At 37.4% G+C, this 16,307-nt stretch overlaps 1 protein-coding gene across 1 annotated transcript in view; it reads left to right on the forward strand.

Moving 5' to 3' along the window:
- The first annotated feature begins 1,044 nt into the window (after positions 1-1,044).
- MAP3K5 (mitogen-activated protein kinase kinase kinase 5) overlaps positions 1,045-16,307 on the forward strand; it is a 73,902-nt gene continuing 58,639 nt past the window's right edge. The window contains exons 1-4 of the mRNA XM_015810003.1: positions 1,045-1,058; positions 11,175-11,368; positions 13,679-13,847; positions 16,131-16,237. Of these exons, the coding sequence (XP_015665489.1) occupies positions 11,175-11,368; positions 13,679-13,847; positions 16,131-16,237 (470 nt within the window). The 5' untranslated portion in view covers positions 1,045-1,058. The remainder of the gene's footprint in view (positions 1,059-11,174; positions 11,369-13,678; positions 13,848-16,130; positions 16,238-16,307) is intronic.

Below are 16,307 nucleotides of genomic sequence, written 5' to 3' on the forward strand. Positions count from 1 at the left end.
TTGACCCCTTCCTTGGGTTCAGCCTGGTCATATCATACATGATATTCCTATGTACATGTAAGACTTGAGCCAGATAGGATGGTGATATTAACTTTTTCTTTTCATGTACAAACATGTGCTTTTATTTACTTCTCAGATTCCTCAGAGGTATTTTAGGTGGGAACCATGTAGTTGGAATTTTACTTATATGCTTCATACTGAAGATTTCAAGAAGAAATGTTTCATATTCAGAAACATTGTGCTACATATGAGACTATGTCATCATGTTTCTGTCAGTTCTAGCCAATTGTGATGCTGTTATAAATAATAGCTGATGAATATGAGGTCTCCAGTAACAAATAGTACTATTTTTAGCAAAGGCACAAAAGAGCATTATTCTACTGAACGGTTAGGATGAGAGCATTCAATCCGGGTAGGATAAAGATTTAGGTCCCTTTTTCCATTGTGATTGGTTCTTCTTTTTTCCTGATGTCATAAATGATTAGAATGTGCAAAATTAACGGGTCTGGAATAGACAAAGATGTTGGTGTGCCAGTGCTATTAGCTCAGCTTTATATCAGCGTAAATATTCAGAATAGACATGAAAGCGTATCAATTAATTAATAACATTGTAAATAGTTGTGATGTAACTATTATTTGGTAATTTTTTTCACCATCTAGTTATTAATTTTTTGCCCTTCTTCATTTTTAATTGATACACTTGAACTTAACTCATGAAGCTTTTCTTATTCGCTTATGCCCATTCCAAGAAAAGCTTCATCTGTTTAACTTCCAGGGCCAAAACCTTTTGACTTAATAACATGAGAAATTTTAGTCATACTTACAGCCCTTTCATTCAGCAACTAATATAATGCTAATATAATGTAGCACCTATCAGCAATTTGTTTTTATGCCAAGCAACAGATTTTTGTGAAGAAAATCTAAAATTCCCAGAGCAAACAAAGGTAAGTGTATTTTTTGTTAAGTATACAGTAAGTAGATGCATAAATTATTCATGGGTAGTTCTCTCATCTGTTTTTTCCCCCCTTTCACAGGAAATTATTTGCCAGAAGAATAATGTAAGTATGTTTTTAAAAACAAAAGTGAAATTTCAGCATCTGCTATATATATTTCTGAAATGTGCAAAGTTCTTTATTGGTTGATAACTTGTCTGAAGATGTAATTGTAATTCTACTGATTCTTCTATTAAATAATATAACTATAAAATCATTCAGTTCAATTCCCAGCAGAACTTTTTTGGAACCTTAATAGATTTGATGCTTGGTATTGTATTAATCAGTTTACTTTATCTTTGTCTGCTTTTAAGATTTGCTGTTTTCTTCAAATGAACAATCTTTCTTGTATTATGCTCTTTATACTCTCTTTTCTCATTTTATTCTTACAACTTACCACTGAGTTTTTTTCAACCTGGTTTCCCTTTTCTGCGTCTGCATTTGAAAGCTGTATTCAGACAGATGCATTTCCTGTCTCAATAAATGTCAGTGGTTGACAGACAGTGCATATCACATAGACTTCCCAGTACTCATAACTCATGAAGGCTTTTGTAAACAAAAGAAAAACTGCATTGGTTAAGCCAGAAGCATGTATGTAGCCATGTAAAAGGTTTCAGAAATCTGTAAACAGGTTGACATAGCAAAAAGAAGTAGCAAGCTCTCCATGATATGGGTGGAGGAAACTGTACCATTTAAACAAGTGGCTTTTGCTACATCTGAAGAAAACATATTCCATTAGTCTGCATTTTGTAAAAAAGTATTCCTGTCTATCTTGTCAAACTCTGATTCTTCTGCATCAGCAGTATGCTTCCTTCTGTCTTGAATCTTCCACTGATCAAAAATCATTGATTGACCTGAGGGAGCTATCCTTTAAAAATGTGTTTGATTTTATTATGCTAAACTAGTAGAAGGTGAGGCATGACCAAAAGCTGCTGGTCAAAGTGGTGGACAGGTTGATCTAGTTATGAGAAGACATTCCTGCAGGAACCTAGACATCAAGTCATGTGTGTGTGTGTGTGTGTGTGTGTGAGAGAGAGAGAGAGAGAGAGAGAGAGAGAGAGAGAGAGAGAGAGAGAGAGAGAGAGAGAGAGAGAGAGAGAGAGAGAGAGAGAGAGAAGGTGCAGAAGCCTATCTGTAAATGGGATAGGGCTTGTAGTATAGATATAATACTACGGAGGGAGCTATAGAAGCACTATAAGATTGCTTTGAATGCACGGATTGGGGCATGTTGAAAGAAGTGGCAATAGATAACCAACATATAAATGTGGAGGAGTATGCCACCACTGTGTCTGCATATATTCAAAAGTGCATTGAGAATGTCGGTGTCCTTAAAAACATTGTTGTGAGGGCTAATGAAAAACCATGGATGACATATTCGCAAGATGTTGAAAGTGTGGAATGTGGCTATTAAACCCGGCGATATGCAGGTACTCAGAACAACCAGAGCCAATTTGAAAAGCGCCATAAAAAGAGCAAAGCAAGCCCATTGTCTGAAAGTTCAGAACTTTTTTCAGGCATAGGTGGCAAGGCACCCAGGCCATTGCAGACTATAAGGTGGCTCCATCGTGTGGTAAGGGTGACACAGACTTTTTAAATGAGCTGAACACGTTTTTGGGAAGATTCAAGGCATGAAATAGCACCTCTTACAGCAGTGTTTCTCAACCTTGGCAACTTTACGATGTGTGGACTTCAACTCCCAGAATTCTCCAGCTAGCAATGGTAGCTGGAGAATTCTGGGAGTTGAAGTCCACACATCGTAAAGTTGCCAAGGTTGAGAAACACTGTCTTACAGGAAAACTCTGCCCCATCCTGATGAGCAAGTGCTTAGCTTTGATGTTACCTCTGTCCGGAAAATATTGCGGAAAGTTAACATTCGAAAAGCAGCAGGCCCAGATAATATCCCTAGGCCTGTTCTTAGGGAACGTGCAAATGAGTTGGCTTGTGTTCTTATAGATATTTTCAATCTTTCACTGCAGTGGGCAGTGGTCCCATCATGTTTTAAGATGGCCATTATTTTGCCAGTGCCAAAAAAGTCTACAATTACAGGTCTCAATCATTACCATCCAGTTGCACTTACATCCATCATTATGAAATGTTTTGAGAGGCTGATGAAGGACATTATTGTATCCAGCCTCCCTCCAGCATTTGACTCGCTTCAGTTTGCTTACCGTCCAAATCGGTCTACAGAGGATGCTATTTCTTCTCTTCTCCATCTGAGCTTGGCGCACTTAATGGAAAGAAACACTACTGTGCAAATGCTGTTAGTCTACTTCAGTTTGGCATTTAGTACAATCATTCCTCAGCATCTAGTAGACAAACTGGGCCTTTTAGGCTTTTATACTCCTTTGTGCAGCTGGATTCTTTATTTTCTTATTGATGGGCCCCAGTACATGCAAGTTGGGATTAATATTTCTAACATTTTTTTGAGCACAGTTTCTCCTCAGGGCTGTGTCCTAAGTTGGCTGTTGTTCACCCTGTTGACCCATGAATGTTGTGCTAGGTTTGCCACCAACCATATTGTTAAATATGCGGATTATACAACAGTAGTGGGCCTTATTCAAGATAACAATGATGGTGCTTAGTGCAAGAAAGTAGAGGGTTTGGTGAACTGGTATAACAAAAACAGCCTGGTTTTAAACGTAAAAAAACCTAAAGAGATCATAGTTGATTTCAGAAAAGGCAGGCACAGCCACACACCTCTGTGTATCAATGATTCACCTGTGGAGGTGGTTAGCAGCATCAAGTTTCTGGGTGTGCAGCCAAAAAATAGGCTAGCTTGGTCGCTCAACAGTAAAATACTAGTAAACAGGCACAGCAGCGCCTGCATTTTCTGTGTCGCATGAGAAAAGTACATCTTCCTTCCCCTGTCCTTACTACTTTCTATAGAGGGATGATTGAGAGCATCCTGTCATACTGCATTACTGTCTGGTTTGGAAGCATTACAGTTTCATACAGGAAGGCGATGCAGAGAGTGGTGAGGATGGCAGAAAAGATTATTGGTAGTTCACTCCCTTCTATCCAGACATAGCTTATAAGCGATGCTTTAGCAAGGTCCATAGATAGTTGGGACACTACACATCCTCTTCATGACCTGTTTTCTTTGTTGCCTTCTGAGAAGAGGCTTCGTGGTATCTGAAACAGAACATCCAGATTCAGTCACAGTTTTGTTCCATATAGCATCAACCTTGTGAACCTTTTCCACTATGTATTCAAAATGGACTGTGATTAATATTTGTAATGTATATATATGTATGGGTGTAGGTATATATATGTATGCAGTGGTTTTTTTGTTAAAAAAAAAAAAAAAAAAGGTGCCGGAACTCACACATGTCATACAACCCGCCTTGCCTACCCTACAAGGTTCCATCCAAAAAAGGTGCCGGAACTCCGTTCTGGGCGTTCTATGACAAAAAAAAGCCCTGTATGTATGTATATAGCATGTGTATATGTGTGTTATGCATGTGTATGAGTAGGTATATACTTTCCTTTGAGAGCAGGCAGCAGAATTCATTTTTAATGTGCGCCCACAGTGTGCTCACAGTAAAAAATGGCCATTATCTTATCTTAATGTGATCTTGGCAGATCAGATCTGCCAGTATCTGGGCCACTATATTTTGTACCGAAATGCAGTTTCTGAGTGATCCTCAGAGGCATCCCCATGTAGACAAGAATTATGCAGCTCTCTGGAACTTGAAGGGTTTGCTTTAAAGGAATAAGACTTCACTTTATTACCTTAGTAATTTGTTGCTTTTATTCTTCCTCAGTGTGAGACAAACCAGAAACATTTATTGATTTCAAAGCACAGAAGAGTTTATTATTATACTGCCTCTAATACAAGAATCTAGTCAACTAACGGTCAACGCTAAATTGGCACTAGATTAAGGGTCAACGGAATTCACTGGTGGCAACTTAGATCTTTTATAACAATGCAGTGAGTCCAAATTATGACACTTTTAATGCTGCCTTCCAGCTCAGCTTCTTCTTTTCCTACACCCAGAGAACTAATGATGTTCTTCTGAGAGGAAGTCAGTCAGGAGACATGACAAATACGGCAAGATGTCAATATTTAACATCACTTCCATCTTTTAATAGAAAAGAAATAGGATGTAGATGAGCCATATTACAAAGTGTAGGGTGAATTTGGGCTAATGTGTGATAAATTTGATCAGTTTAAAATCATATGGTGATAGATACTGAAAGTTACGATTTCTTCTCTTGCAGAGATCTGGCAGAACAAATTGATTTTCCAGACTACTAGAATTATTATGTACTTTCTGTGCCTACATCACATTTACTGTAGTCTTTATTGCAGAAGAACAATGTTACCCTGTTGAGTTTTAAGATAGCTATAAAAACTTAGATTTTTGAGAGAGTGGGAACTGAAGCCCCACATTGGTTATGCGTTTGGATGTTTATTGTTCTTCAGTAGTCATGGTTTTCTTTGTAGTTTGACTTTTATTTAGATGGTTGTTCTTTTATGATATTTTTTCCTATTTAAATTTTCTTGTTAAAGGAAAAGAATGTAGGCTACCCACAGTCTCTCTGGATAGAAATGGCACCTAAACTAACAATGAAAAGATTTAGCTCAAACATCTTTTGTTGCTAAGCACTCCTTATCAACACTTGACTGTATTCTTCACTATTTTATGAACTAGGGAGGATATGCAGCTGTGCCTCGAGCAGAAAAGATAAGAACCTGCACAAAACTATACTTTGAAGGCAGCACAAAAGCTAAGCTGATCCTGCAGAGAATTCAAAAGTTCCTGGGGTGGCAGACTGAGGAGAATATTTGTTATTATTTGTGAGGAGAATCCCAAATGTGGTTTTTCAGGAGGCAATTGGACTTCATTGTTTTTCTTTGAAGACGTTTCAAAGAAGCTTCTTCAGCTCTGACCAGATGATGGGGAATGAGCTGAAGAAGCTTCTTGGATGAGAAGCGAAACGTCTTCAAAGAAAAACAAGAAAGTCCAGTTGCCTCCTGAAAAAGCACATTTGGGACAGCCATGACGTGGATGACTGAGAATCTCCACAGACATTTATGAGGAGAATATTTGTTATTGCAAGAACAAATAACACTTTTGATAACGTGAGATGGGACCCCAAAATAATATTTATCCCAATTCTCTCAGTCCGAAAATTAATTGTGAAATCAGACTACGATTAAATATCATGCTACTCTGGCGTTTCATAACTGTGGCATGATAGTGTAATCAGGAGAACCACATTTATCCTACCCTATATTTGCTCAAATAAGAAAGTCACCCTGAATGCCTTTCTGCTTTTGTCTGATAAAAGAGCAGAAAGACACCCGTTCTCTTGTCTTCGATAGTTCAAATCTGATAGTAAGTAGAATTCTGAATAACCTCTTGCCAGACAACTCAAGTCGCTTTAGGATTCAAGTGCATGGGCTGTGGAGGAATGCTGATTACATGGACAGAGTTTTTAAAAAATGCAGAGTTCAAAGCAAGTTTTGTCTCATGAGGAATGATCATTGAACTTGACTTCCTTTCTAGAGCTTCAAAGTACTTGGTGGTCTTAGCAGGAAGGATGCTTTATCTTAGGACTCCTCGTTTGGCTGGCATCACAGTTATCCAAATGCTGCATTCCCTTGTGTACCTCTTGGCAATTTGCAAAGAGAATTGTTTTGCAGAGCTGGATAGGATATTTTTGTCTCTTTTCTCTATTTGAAGGCTACATCAGAAAATTGAACCGGGAAATGTGTTTGACAATGATTATATTTTAGGCACGAGGACTGCAGCTTTGGGAAGTGTCATTATAGAGGACTGTCTCAACTTTTTATCCTCTAGTAATATTAATGAAAATCTTAAATTTTCTCAGCCTGTCCAGAAGTATCAGCAATCAACTGAGTATTCTCTTTGATATGCTAGATATAAAATCTTGGTGCAAGTTTCCATCCATGGCATTTCTTTGAGACATTTCTGGTATGAAATGGCTCAGGTTTTAGGAAGGCAACCAACTTTTCATTCATTTTATTTCTGCATTTGAAAAATTGTGTATGTTATGTTATCACAATCCTAAAACATATAGTTAATTAATTTACTCTTAATTACATTTCCATGTAGTTAATTACATTTCCATGTAGTTAATTAATTTACTCTTAATTACATTTCCATTTAGCTGTCTAAAGCAGCTAATAGTGATAAATTGCAAAATACAGTAAAATATTAGAATAGTATATTTTATTTGGCCAGGAGTGATTAGACACATATGGAATTTGTCTCAGGTGCAGAAGCTCTCAGTGTAAATGCAAAACAGCGGGGTTATAATAATCATAATAATGGAACAATAAGAGAAGATGAGAAGGATAATAATAATAATACTACAGCCATACAACTTGGGTGAATATACTTAGACGTAAGACCAGTACTATGAGGATTAGGTATTCAGCAGAATGATGGCATGAGGGGAAAATTGTTTTGGCATGTAATGCTGTAGAGCGGCACCCTGAAGGGAAATGTCCAGGATGAGAGAGATCTGCAGTTATTTTCTCAGTTCCCTTTCTTATCCACATAATATACAGATCTTCTATGGAAAGCAAATTAGTTGCAGTTCTTTTTTTCTGCAGTCCTAATTATCCACTGGAGTCTGTATCCGTCCTGTTTAGTTGCTGTACCAAACCAGACAGAGATGGATTTATACATGGATTTAATCATTCCTCTGTAGAACTGTATCAATAGCTCCTGGAGCAATGTGAACTTCTAAGTTGACGCAGGAAGAACGTTTTTTTATTGTGCTTTTTTGAGGATGATTCTAATGTTAGGTGTCCATTTCAAATCTTGGGAGATGATAGAACCCAAACACTTGAAGGATTCTACTACTGATACTGTGCTGTCGAATATAGTAAGTGCTTTGAATTCCAAAAAACAGAAACACAAGTGAATAATTCTAGATGTTCTACACTGTTTTTTTTTCTATTTATGTTGTTAGTTGCCCAAAATTAAGGATTTGGGTGGCCTCAAAACTTAAATAAATAAATATGAAATGTGGTGAGTTCACGTGCCTAGGTTTCTGGTCCAACTGTAGTATCCTTTTGCACATACTCAACTTACTTCAGAAAATCTGTCTGCCCCAACTGAGAAATATCTGATGGCTCATAGGAGAAATAGCAAGTAATTTGTACAAACAGAGAAGAAAAATAGGACTGCTGTTTGTTAATAGACTTAGAGAAATTTCACAAGTGACATTAATTCTGTCTGTGTGTGTGTGTGTGTGTGTGTGTGTGTGAGAGAGAGAGAGAGAGAGAGAGAGAGAGAGAATATAAATTGAGAGTTATGCAGCAACTCAACCTATTCAGGGTCTTCCAAGTAGTATAAGGGAGGTCGGATCCTTCAACCATATCCTTTAATGTTATTTCTTGCTCAACGGTCTCCCACCTCCATCTTTTAATTTGATTTTGTTCTTGTGTACCCTCAAGAATGATTGGTTTTGCTATAAAGCTGTTCCTAAATCTGAGTCAGCTGGCTTGGGGCATATGTCTGCTCAGAGGATGTCAAGGGTCATTCTCTTGTCTGCTGCAACTTCTCTCCTGATCTTATGTGGGGCAATGCCAGCGAGAAGATATATATTTTTCAATTGGTGTAGATTTGAGAAGCAGTCACTAAACATACTGCTTCATTGATGGTGATATCTACTTTTGAATGATGAAATCTGTGCAGAAGAAAGAATGTGATGAGTATCAGGTTCACAAATAATGTGAACATTAGGCCAGTGATGAAAGATCAGAAATTTTTCCTAAATCTTAATAATTATGCATGATATTATGCATTTTAAATTCCTAATTCTGTTGCAAAATATCAGTCTGGGTCTGTATGCATGTGCCCACAGGTGCCTGTGTGCACATTTCACCATTCTAGGTGGAAAAGGCCATTCCTAACTCTTAATAGGCTCTGAAGCTTGCTATTTATTACTACTGCTCAAAAAAATGCTGCAGGAAGGACATTTCAACAGTGCTCTAACATAGTTATTATGTGTGTTTTCAGAGAGTGGCAAAATAAGGTTTGTACAAGAAGAATCAATTCATCATCATCCTGTTAGTGTTTCCTCTTGGAAATAATTAGAAAAGATCTAATGAATGCTACAAAAGCATATTTAATAATTAACATGCCTTAGCTTCTCTGAGTTGACAGGATCTTTCTAACAAAAGAGAGCTGTAATTACTGCAAAAAGTAGAACTTTATATCAACATTGTGCTTGTTTATGTGGAGGGCAACTCTGTAGAGAAACCTGATTTTTTTTCTAGGGAATTTAGATTTTATCTATTTTAGGTTAGGCTATTATTTCAGTTTTTTGTTTTCCAGTGCTTTAGTCCAGGGGTCCCTAACCCACGGGCCGCATAAGCGAAACTTCATCTGCATATGGGATCTAGGTTGTGCCTCTCTCCCCCCCCCCGACCCCCCCTCCCCCATCCATGGAAACCAGTCCCTGGGGCCAGAAAGTATGGGTACCACTGTTTTAGTCCTCCAGCTTCCAAAATTTCCAGCCAGCACATTGAGGAGGGCTGTGCTTGTTGAGAAAGTTGGGAATTGCAAAAAGAATGAGCACGGCTTGCTTATCTCTGTCTGTGTGCTCTCATCATGAGCATAACTATAGTAGTATTAGCATTATAGCTTATGATCTCTAAAAAAATGATTTTTTTCTCTTAATTATTAATATTTTAAATAAAACAAGTTACATTTTAGCTTGTAATAATTTTGATAGCATTAGTTTGGCAGGATGAGAGCCAATTTGGTCTAGTGGTTAAGGCATCTGGCTATTTATCAGCAGATTATGAATTGTAGTTCCTGCTTAGGCATGAAAGCCAACTGGCTGACCAAGTTTACATTCATAGCCTAAAACCAAGTATTTTCCATCTCAGTCCATTGCTTTGTTGATTCTTCTACTTTAAAGGAATAACTATGCCAACTGAGCTGCTTGATAATATATTTTTAAGCAGGCTATGCCTTACCCTGCTTTGTTTTTCAGCAAATATAAAATGTTTCTTTTAGAGAAATTGTTTTTTGTCTTTTTGTATCCTTTCTTATGCTTTCCAGACAGGGCAGTAATTTAAAGTTATTTAAAACTTTGAGTATATTCATGTCTAAATATTTAAAAGTTATGTGAAAGTTTTATGCTTAATCCTGATGTGAAAAATATAGTTAAGATGCTTGATGATATTTCAATAATTCAACCTTGATAAACTTTGAATTTCCCTCTATTCTTTACATTATAATTTAATGTATATATTATAATGCATTTTAATCAATGGTGGGATTCAGTCAGTTCACACCAGTTCAGCAGAACTGGTAGCTAATTTTTTGCTGCCCACGCCCAGAATGGAACTCTGGAAGTGGCATCTACACAGAGAACTGGTTGTTCACATACTTGAATCCCACCACTGATTATAATGCAAATTGTTGTATAATACCAAGAATTTCTTCTTATGGTATCTGTTTCCTATGCCATCATTTAAAATTATAGTTGTCTCCTTTCAGTTCTACAAAGAATATCCTTCATGTTTACAAGAGTAAACAGTAAAATAGAGATCCATTACTATAATTCCTTACCTTGCATAATCCAAATATTTGTTCACCTGCAGAGCTTCTTTATGTTCAAATTTGTCTGATGTGCAGGTTGTTCTTTCAGTAAAGGTACTTTGAAGAATTCCCTCCTTAAATAGTAGTGTTCTGCCAATTTTTTCCCAATCTGATAACTAACATAAATAACATAGCTCTCCAGATATGTTTGATTATAGTTTCCCTCATTCCCAGTCACTATGAACATTCAGTTCAGGACAGATGGGAATTGTAGTCTATCACATCTGGACACCAGTGTGGGGAAGGCAGAGGTATCATTATTTCAGTAGAGGGAACATGGAAAAACTTTCCACTTTTAATTAACTGATCATTATTTTTATGTTATATATGTTGCTATTTTTGTTGTTTAGATGTATTTTGTTGGTATGAGTTGCTGTATGTTCCCATAAGGAAAGAAATGTGGAGTGTTAATCATATAAGTATACAGTGCCATCTATTAATAAGGAAACCTGCATGAATTAAAGAGATTCACAGTACGAAAATTATGTTAGGTGTTAGTCACATTCTACAAAGTATATTGACTTTAAGATTATCTTATGTATGTTATAATTTACATTGCTAAACACACCCTTTTCCTCCTTTTGTGCAGATGTGCACTGGCAATTATATATTTGTTCCATATATGATAACTCCCCATAACAAAGTCTATTGCTGTGACAGCAGTTTCATGAAGGGATTGACTGAATTGATGCAACCCAACTTTGAACTGTTGCTGGGACCAATATGCTTACCCTTAGTTGACCGCTTTATTCAGCTCTTGAAGATGGCACAGGGCAGCTCAAGGTATGGAGTGTCTTCAGCTATAACATTTAAATTTGCCATAAAAATAAAATCAGCATAGCACACAAACCAACTACAGCCCTTCAAAACATCCTAAGTAAACTCAAAGACCCAGCAACCTCAGAAGAAAAAAACAGGAGTCATCTACTACATACAGTGTAAGAACTGCAACAACCACCATGTAGGACAAACAGGCAGAAGACTGGCAGAACGCATCCATGAACACCAACTGGCTGTCAAAAAGCATGACGAAAATTCTTTAATTTCACAACATATAGACAGATTTAACTACAGTATCAGTTGAGAAAATGTGACAATCCTAGACCTAGAGAATCCTACACCATATCCAGGCCAAATCTAGAAATGCCAGAGAATTTCCAGAAGCCTGGCGCTCTGACAGATCAGTCATCAATAGACACATAGACATTAATAACATCTATAAACTATAGACTATAGACTATGCAAAAGAGACAATCAACTAGTCCGAAAAAGAAAAAGACTCAGCACCTCTCCACCATAGATTAACTCCAAGGTCACTTTCAGATCAACAAGTAAGCAATACCCCAATCAAGAAACTACCAAAGAGCCATTAGTAAACGGCCCGGCCAAAGAATCCCTAAGACCGTCCCCGCCCACATAGACAGACAAGACACCAGGATATAAACTGACAGCAAATGGCACTCCTTATTAGCACTGATGATTTTATCTAGTTAGGGTAATGAAACGTCTGCAAGAAAACAAGCAAGCTCAGAGAACACCAAGGACCCCTCAAGAAAATCATATGGACCCAGTAAGTGTAACAGACATAGCATTTGAAAACAGCAGCCAATACAATATTCTGTTCATGTCTATCAGAGTAATTTCATGTTAGGATGGCTAGTTGCTTGAACTTTGGCTTCCATATTACTTCTGATCAAGGCTATTTGAGCACCAGGCTGGGATTTCCATCTGTATCACCTTCTTCAATGGTCCATTATTCTGTCCATTCTTCCATCTGTCAAAAGCTTTCATGATTAATAAAAGTCCAAAAAGATGAAAAGTAGATCAGAAAGGAGAGAAACCACTTTGCCTTATACCAGTGATGGCGAACCTTTTAGAAACCGAGTGCCCAAACTGCAACCCAAAACCCACTTATATATCGTTGTGTGCTGGGTGGGCATGGCCCATTGGGTGGGCGTGGCTGCGGTGGTAACGGCAGACTGGGTGGGATTAAAAAGTTCAATCAATCAATTCCAACTTGGCGAGATCTTTTTTTTTCCCTGCAAGAAGTTGAAATTGATTGATTGATTGATTGAACCTTTTTTTTTTTTTGCACACGGTGGTGGAGGCCAAAAGGAAAAGGTTTTATAAAACCCAGCTGAAGGCCTAGGACTGGGGTGATTGCGCGCGTGCCTACAGAGAAGGCTCTGCATGCCATCTGTGGCAAGCGTGCCATAGGTTTGCCACCATGGCTTTATACCCTTCACCATTTGGAAATAAGATACCACTTCCCTTTTAAGCTTATGGGGAAGATGCTTTGCTTGGAAGTGATAGGCATATTTGGGGATGAGTTGAAGTAGAGAAAAGAAGCCTGGGGAAAAAAGATCCCCTTTTATATTCAGTTTGGAAATGAATTGCTTCTTCAGAATTATAATGGCAACCCAGGGAGGCCCCTTGCTGTTTAATAGGTAAGGCATTTACAGGGAAATTTGATAACACTCATACCTGACATTTATATATTAGAAACATTGAAAAGCCTTGGTGAGATAGGCAGTATAGAAATTTAATAATAAATAACACATATTAAATTAATTAATTAATGTACCAACATCCTTATTTTACTGTATTACATACAATTAGGGAAAGGATGAAGCTGAGAAGCTTGCCTAAGGCCATCTACCACCCTGTGTGATGATGGTAAGAACTGGGAATGAACTGGGGATTTTTAAAAAATAGGGCATACTGAATAATCAGTTGGGCGATTCAGTTGTCCCTCTTGAACCCTCAGTCGCTACAGATTTGTGAACATTTCTAAGGGATGTTCAGAGGACCAAATTGACAGGAATCTCCAGTTTCTTATCATCCCTTTCTCCTCCTTCCCCAAAGAAATAATCCCTCAAAGAAGCAGAGTGCCAATAAATTTCACAAAGACCAAGTCGACTGCTTGTCCAACTTTAGGCAAAGCATTTTTGCCACTGAAGATCTTTGCTTCCTAGTGTGAAATGACTTACGAGTAAAATATGTAGCCAGTGACAGGTCTGTTAGATAGCCAGTAATCTGAATTAAATTACAATCTTTGTATTTTATGACTTGATTATTTGTTTTCTATTCTAGCCAATACTTCAGGGAATCAATACTTAACGATATCAGAAAAGCTCGTAACTTGTACACTGGGAAGGAATTAGCTGCAGAATTGGCCAGGATAAGACAGCGAGTGGATAACATTGAGCTTTTGTCTGCTGACATTGTGATAAACCTGCTGTTATCTTACAGGGATATTCAGGTAGGAATTGAATGTTTAATTTAAATGTATTACTTCTATTAACTCTGTTTCATTAACATATGAGAGGGACTCTATTCAATTCTAGTCAGCATAGGTCATTCAACATTTTATGTTCCCTAAGTATCCTTAGTTCTTACTAAGCTTTTTTAGATCACCCCACCCACTTAATCCCCAATTCCCTGAGCTATAGATTATTTTTTATATGCCAGCAAACTACAGCATCCCACCAGTTTGCCAGCCTTTCATTTTTTGCTTGCATAAAACAAGTACTCATTCCTGAAAATGCAAACAGAAGTGAAACAAGTGGGACTTTGTAAAGAAATTTACAGTGAATGCTCTTTCCTAAAAATAGCAGTCATTCCTACCAAACCAGATTTTCCACAATTTTTCCTCCATCCTTCCATTTTTTTCCCCTCTCAAAGGGTTTAGTTTGATGGTGGGTGGGCAGGGGCGAGAAAGGGATGATTTTAGTTAGAAATGTATAAATATGTGGCCGTTTAGTGTCTAAATTTACTACAGAGGGATTCAAATTTATCATATGTTAAAAGGCTATTTTGGACGTTCTCAGAACAAATGCTTGACACAGAATGGATCGGGGCCAGGTGGACTCTGCAGAGGGCTTGGGGTAAATGGTCACTACCGCATATGCTCATGGCAGGCTGAAAATATTTTTAACAGTTGCCAGATTTAATAAATGAATGTTGTTACCATGGCAACTGTGTGCATTTACATTATGCCTAGAACTGTGAAAAGGGATATAGAATGGCTAATATTCAGATTTTTTTTAAGTAGAATCCATTATGCATATTGGGGGACATTATATTATAAGCACAATGACAAAGATTCAGCAAATTATGGGACTAAATTCCATTTCTATATGATACCCTGCCTTGCTATCACATACTCTATAGAACTGATGGGTTTTAAAAAAAGAACTGAATTTCAGATACTGAGGGTTTTCTTCAGACTGGCTATACTTCTAAAATCTGCACTCAAAAGCACAGGATACAGTTGATGGCTGAGTAACGGAAACCCATAATGAGGAGATTATTAAGCATATGTCTTTTGTATATGGAAATGTCATGTCTGGTTTATTGTCTTTCTTGTTGTAATCATGTCAATAAAGCTTGCCCATGTTCCTGTTAAACTGTCTGAAAGTAGTTTGGATGTGAAGTAAAATCTTTCTTTATTTCAGGTAGAACAGCAAGGTGCACAAGCCAGACGGCGGGATACGTGCTGTCATTTGTAGGGTGGGGTGGGAAGGGAATGGCTCATAAAGATACTCCACTATGATTATGTTTTAGTGGGGGTTTTGTATGGGGTGTTTTTAGAACAGGCCTGTTATTTAATTTGATTTTAGCACAGAAACTATTTATTTATTATTGTGGTTTTTAGTATCGCCTGTTCACCGCCCTGAGTCCCGTAAGGGAGATAGGGCGGTATATAAATAAATAAATAAATAAATAAATAAATAAATAAATGTTGCACATCCAGAAGTGCTTAAGGATAATAGCTGTCTGAAACTACCAAAATGAAATAGTTATTACAGGGCATTGAGAGAGTGAAAGATAATAACATTATTAATGACCTGTCAACATGTTCTTTGAGATTTTTTTATTGCATTGTTGGATACAAAGACTTGATTTGATTATGGAAATATTTCATATCAAAATTCAAAAGATATTTCCAATGAATCACATGCAACATTAAAAATTATCTGTTCTTTTTGTTGCCCTTTCAAAAGTTTGAAAACAATGAAAAGCAATTGCCTCCTTCTGAATGTAATTAGAGTCAACTTTGTAAACCAAAAGGGTGGCACAGTGGTTCAGTGGTTAAGGTGCTGGCTTGTTGGCTGGAAAGCTAATAGCCTGAGTTTGAGACCTGAGCAACACACAATGGGGTGAATGACCATCTTCACCTAGCTCTTGCATACTTTGGAGGGAGAAAACAGCACTCAGCGACGTCATGCTGGCCACATGACCACAGAAACATCTTCAGAGAGCGCTGGCTCAGTGGCCTTGAAACGGAGATGATAAATGACTAAGTGGCAATGACTAGCAGAGTAGAATCTGCAGGGACTCCTTTGTCTTGTAGACCAAAGAGAACTGAACGATACTATTATTGTAGGTCCCAATTGTATTGTATTGAATTGTAGATATTATATCCATTCAGTATGCAGTTTTTATTCTTTCAGGCCAAGGAAGACTTAGACAAGTTGTTGTTTTTTTCCGCCTGATATGAGATCATGTTTTAATACATTATTTTATTTATCTTTTTTGGAAGGATTATGATTCTATTGTGAAATTGGTAGAGGCATTAGAAAAACTTCCAACCTTTGACTTGGCTTTGCATCATCATGTGAAGTTTCATCATGCATTTGCACTGAATAGGTAAGGACTCTTCTTTTTCTTGATGGCAGTTTGTCCACAATCAAAGTATCCTTCCATTCTTTCTAAAAAA

This window comes from Protobothrops mucrosquamatus, unplaced genomic scaffold (genome assembly GCF_001527695.2).
Source record: "Protobothrops mucrosquamatus isolate PMUCROS unplaced genomic scaffold, P.Mucros_1.0 scaffold_33, whole genome shotgun sequence".
Lineage (NCBI taxonomy): Eukaryota > Metazoa > Chordata > Lepidosauria > Squamata > Viperidae > Protobothrops > Protobothrops mucrosquamatus.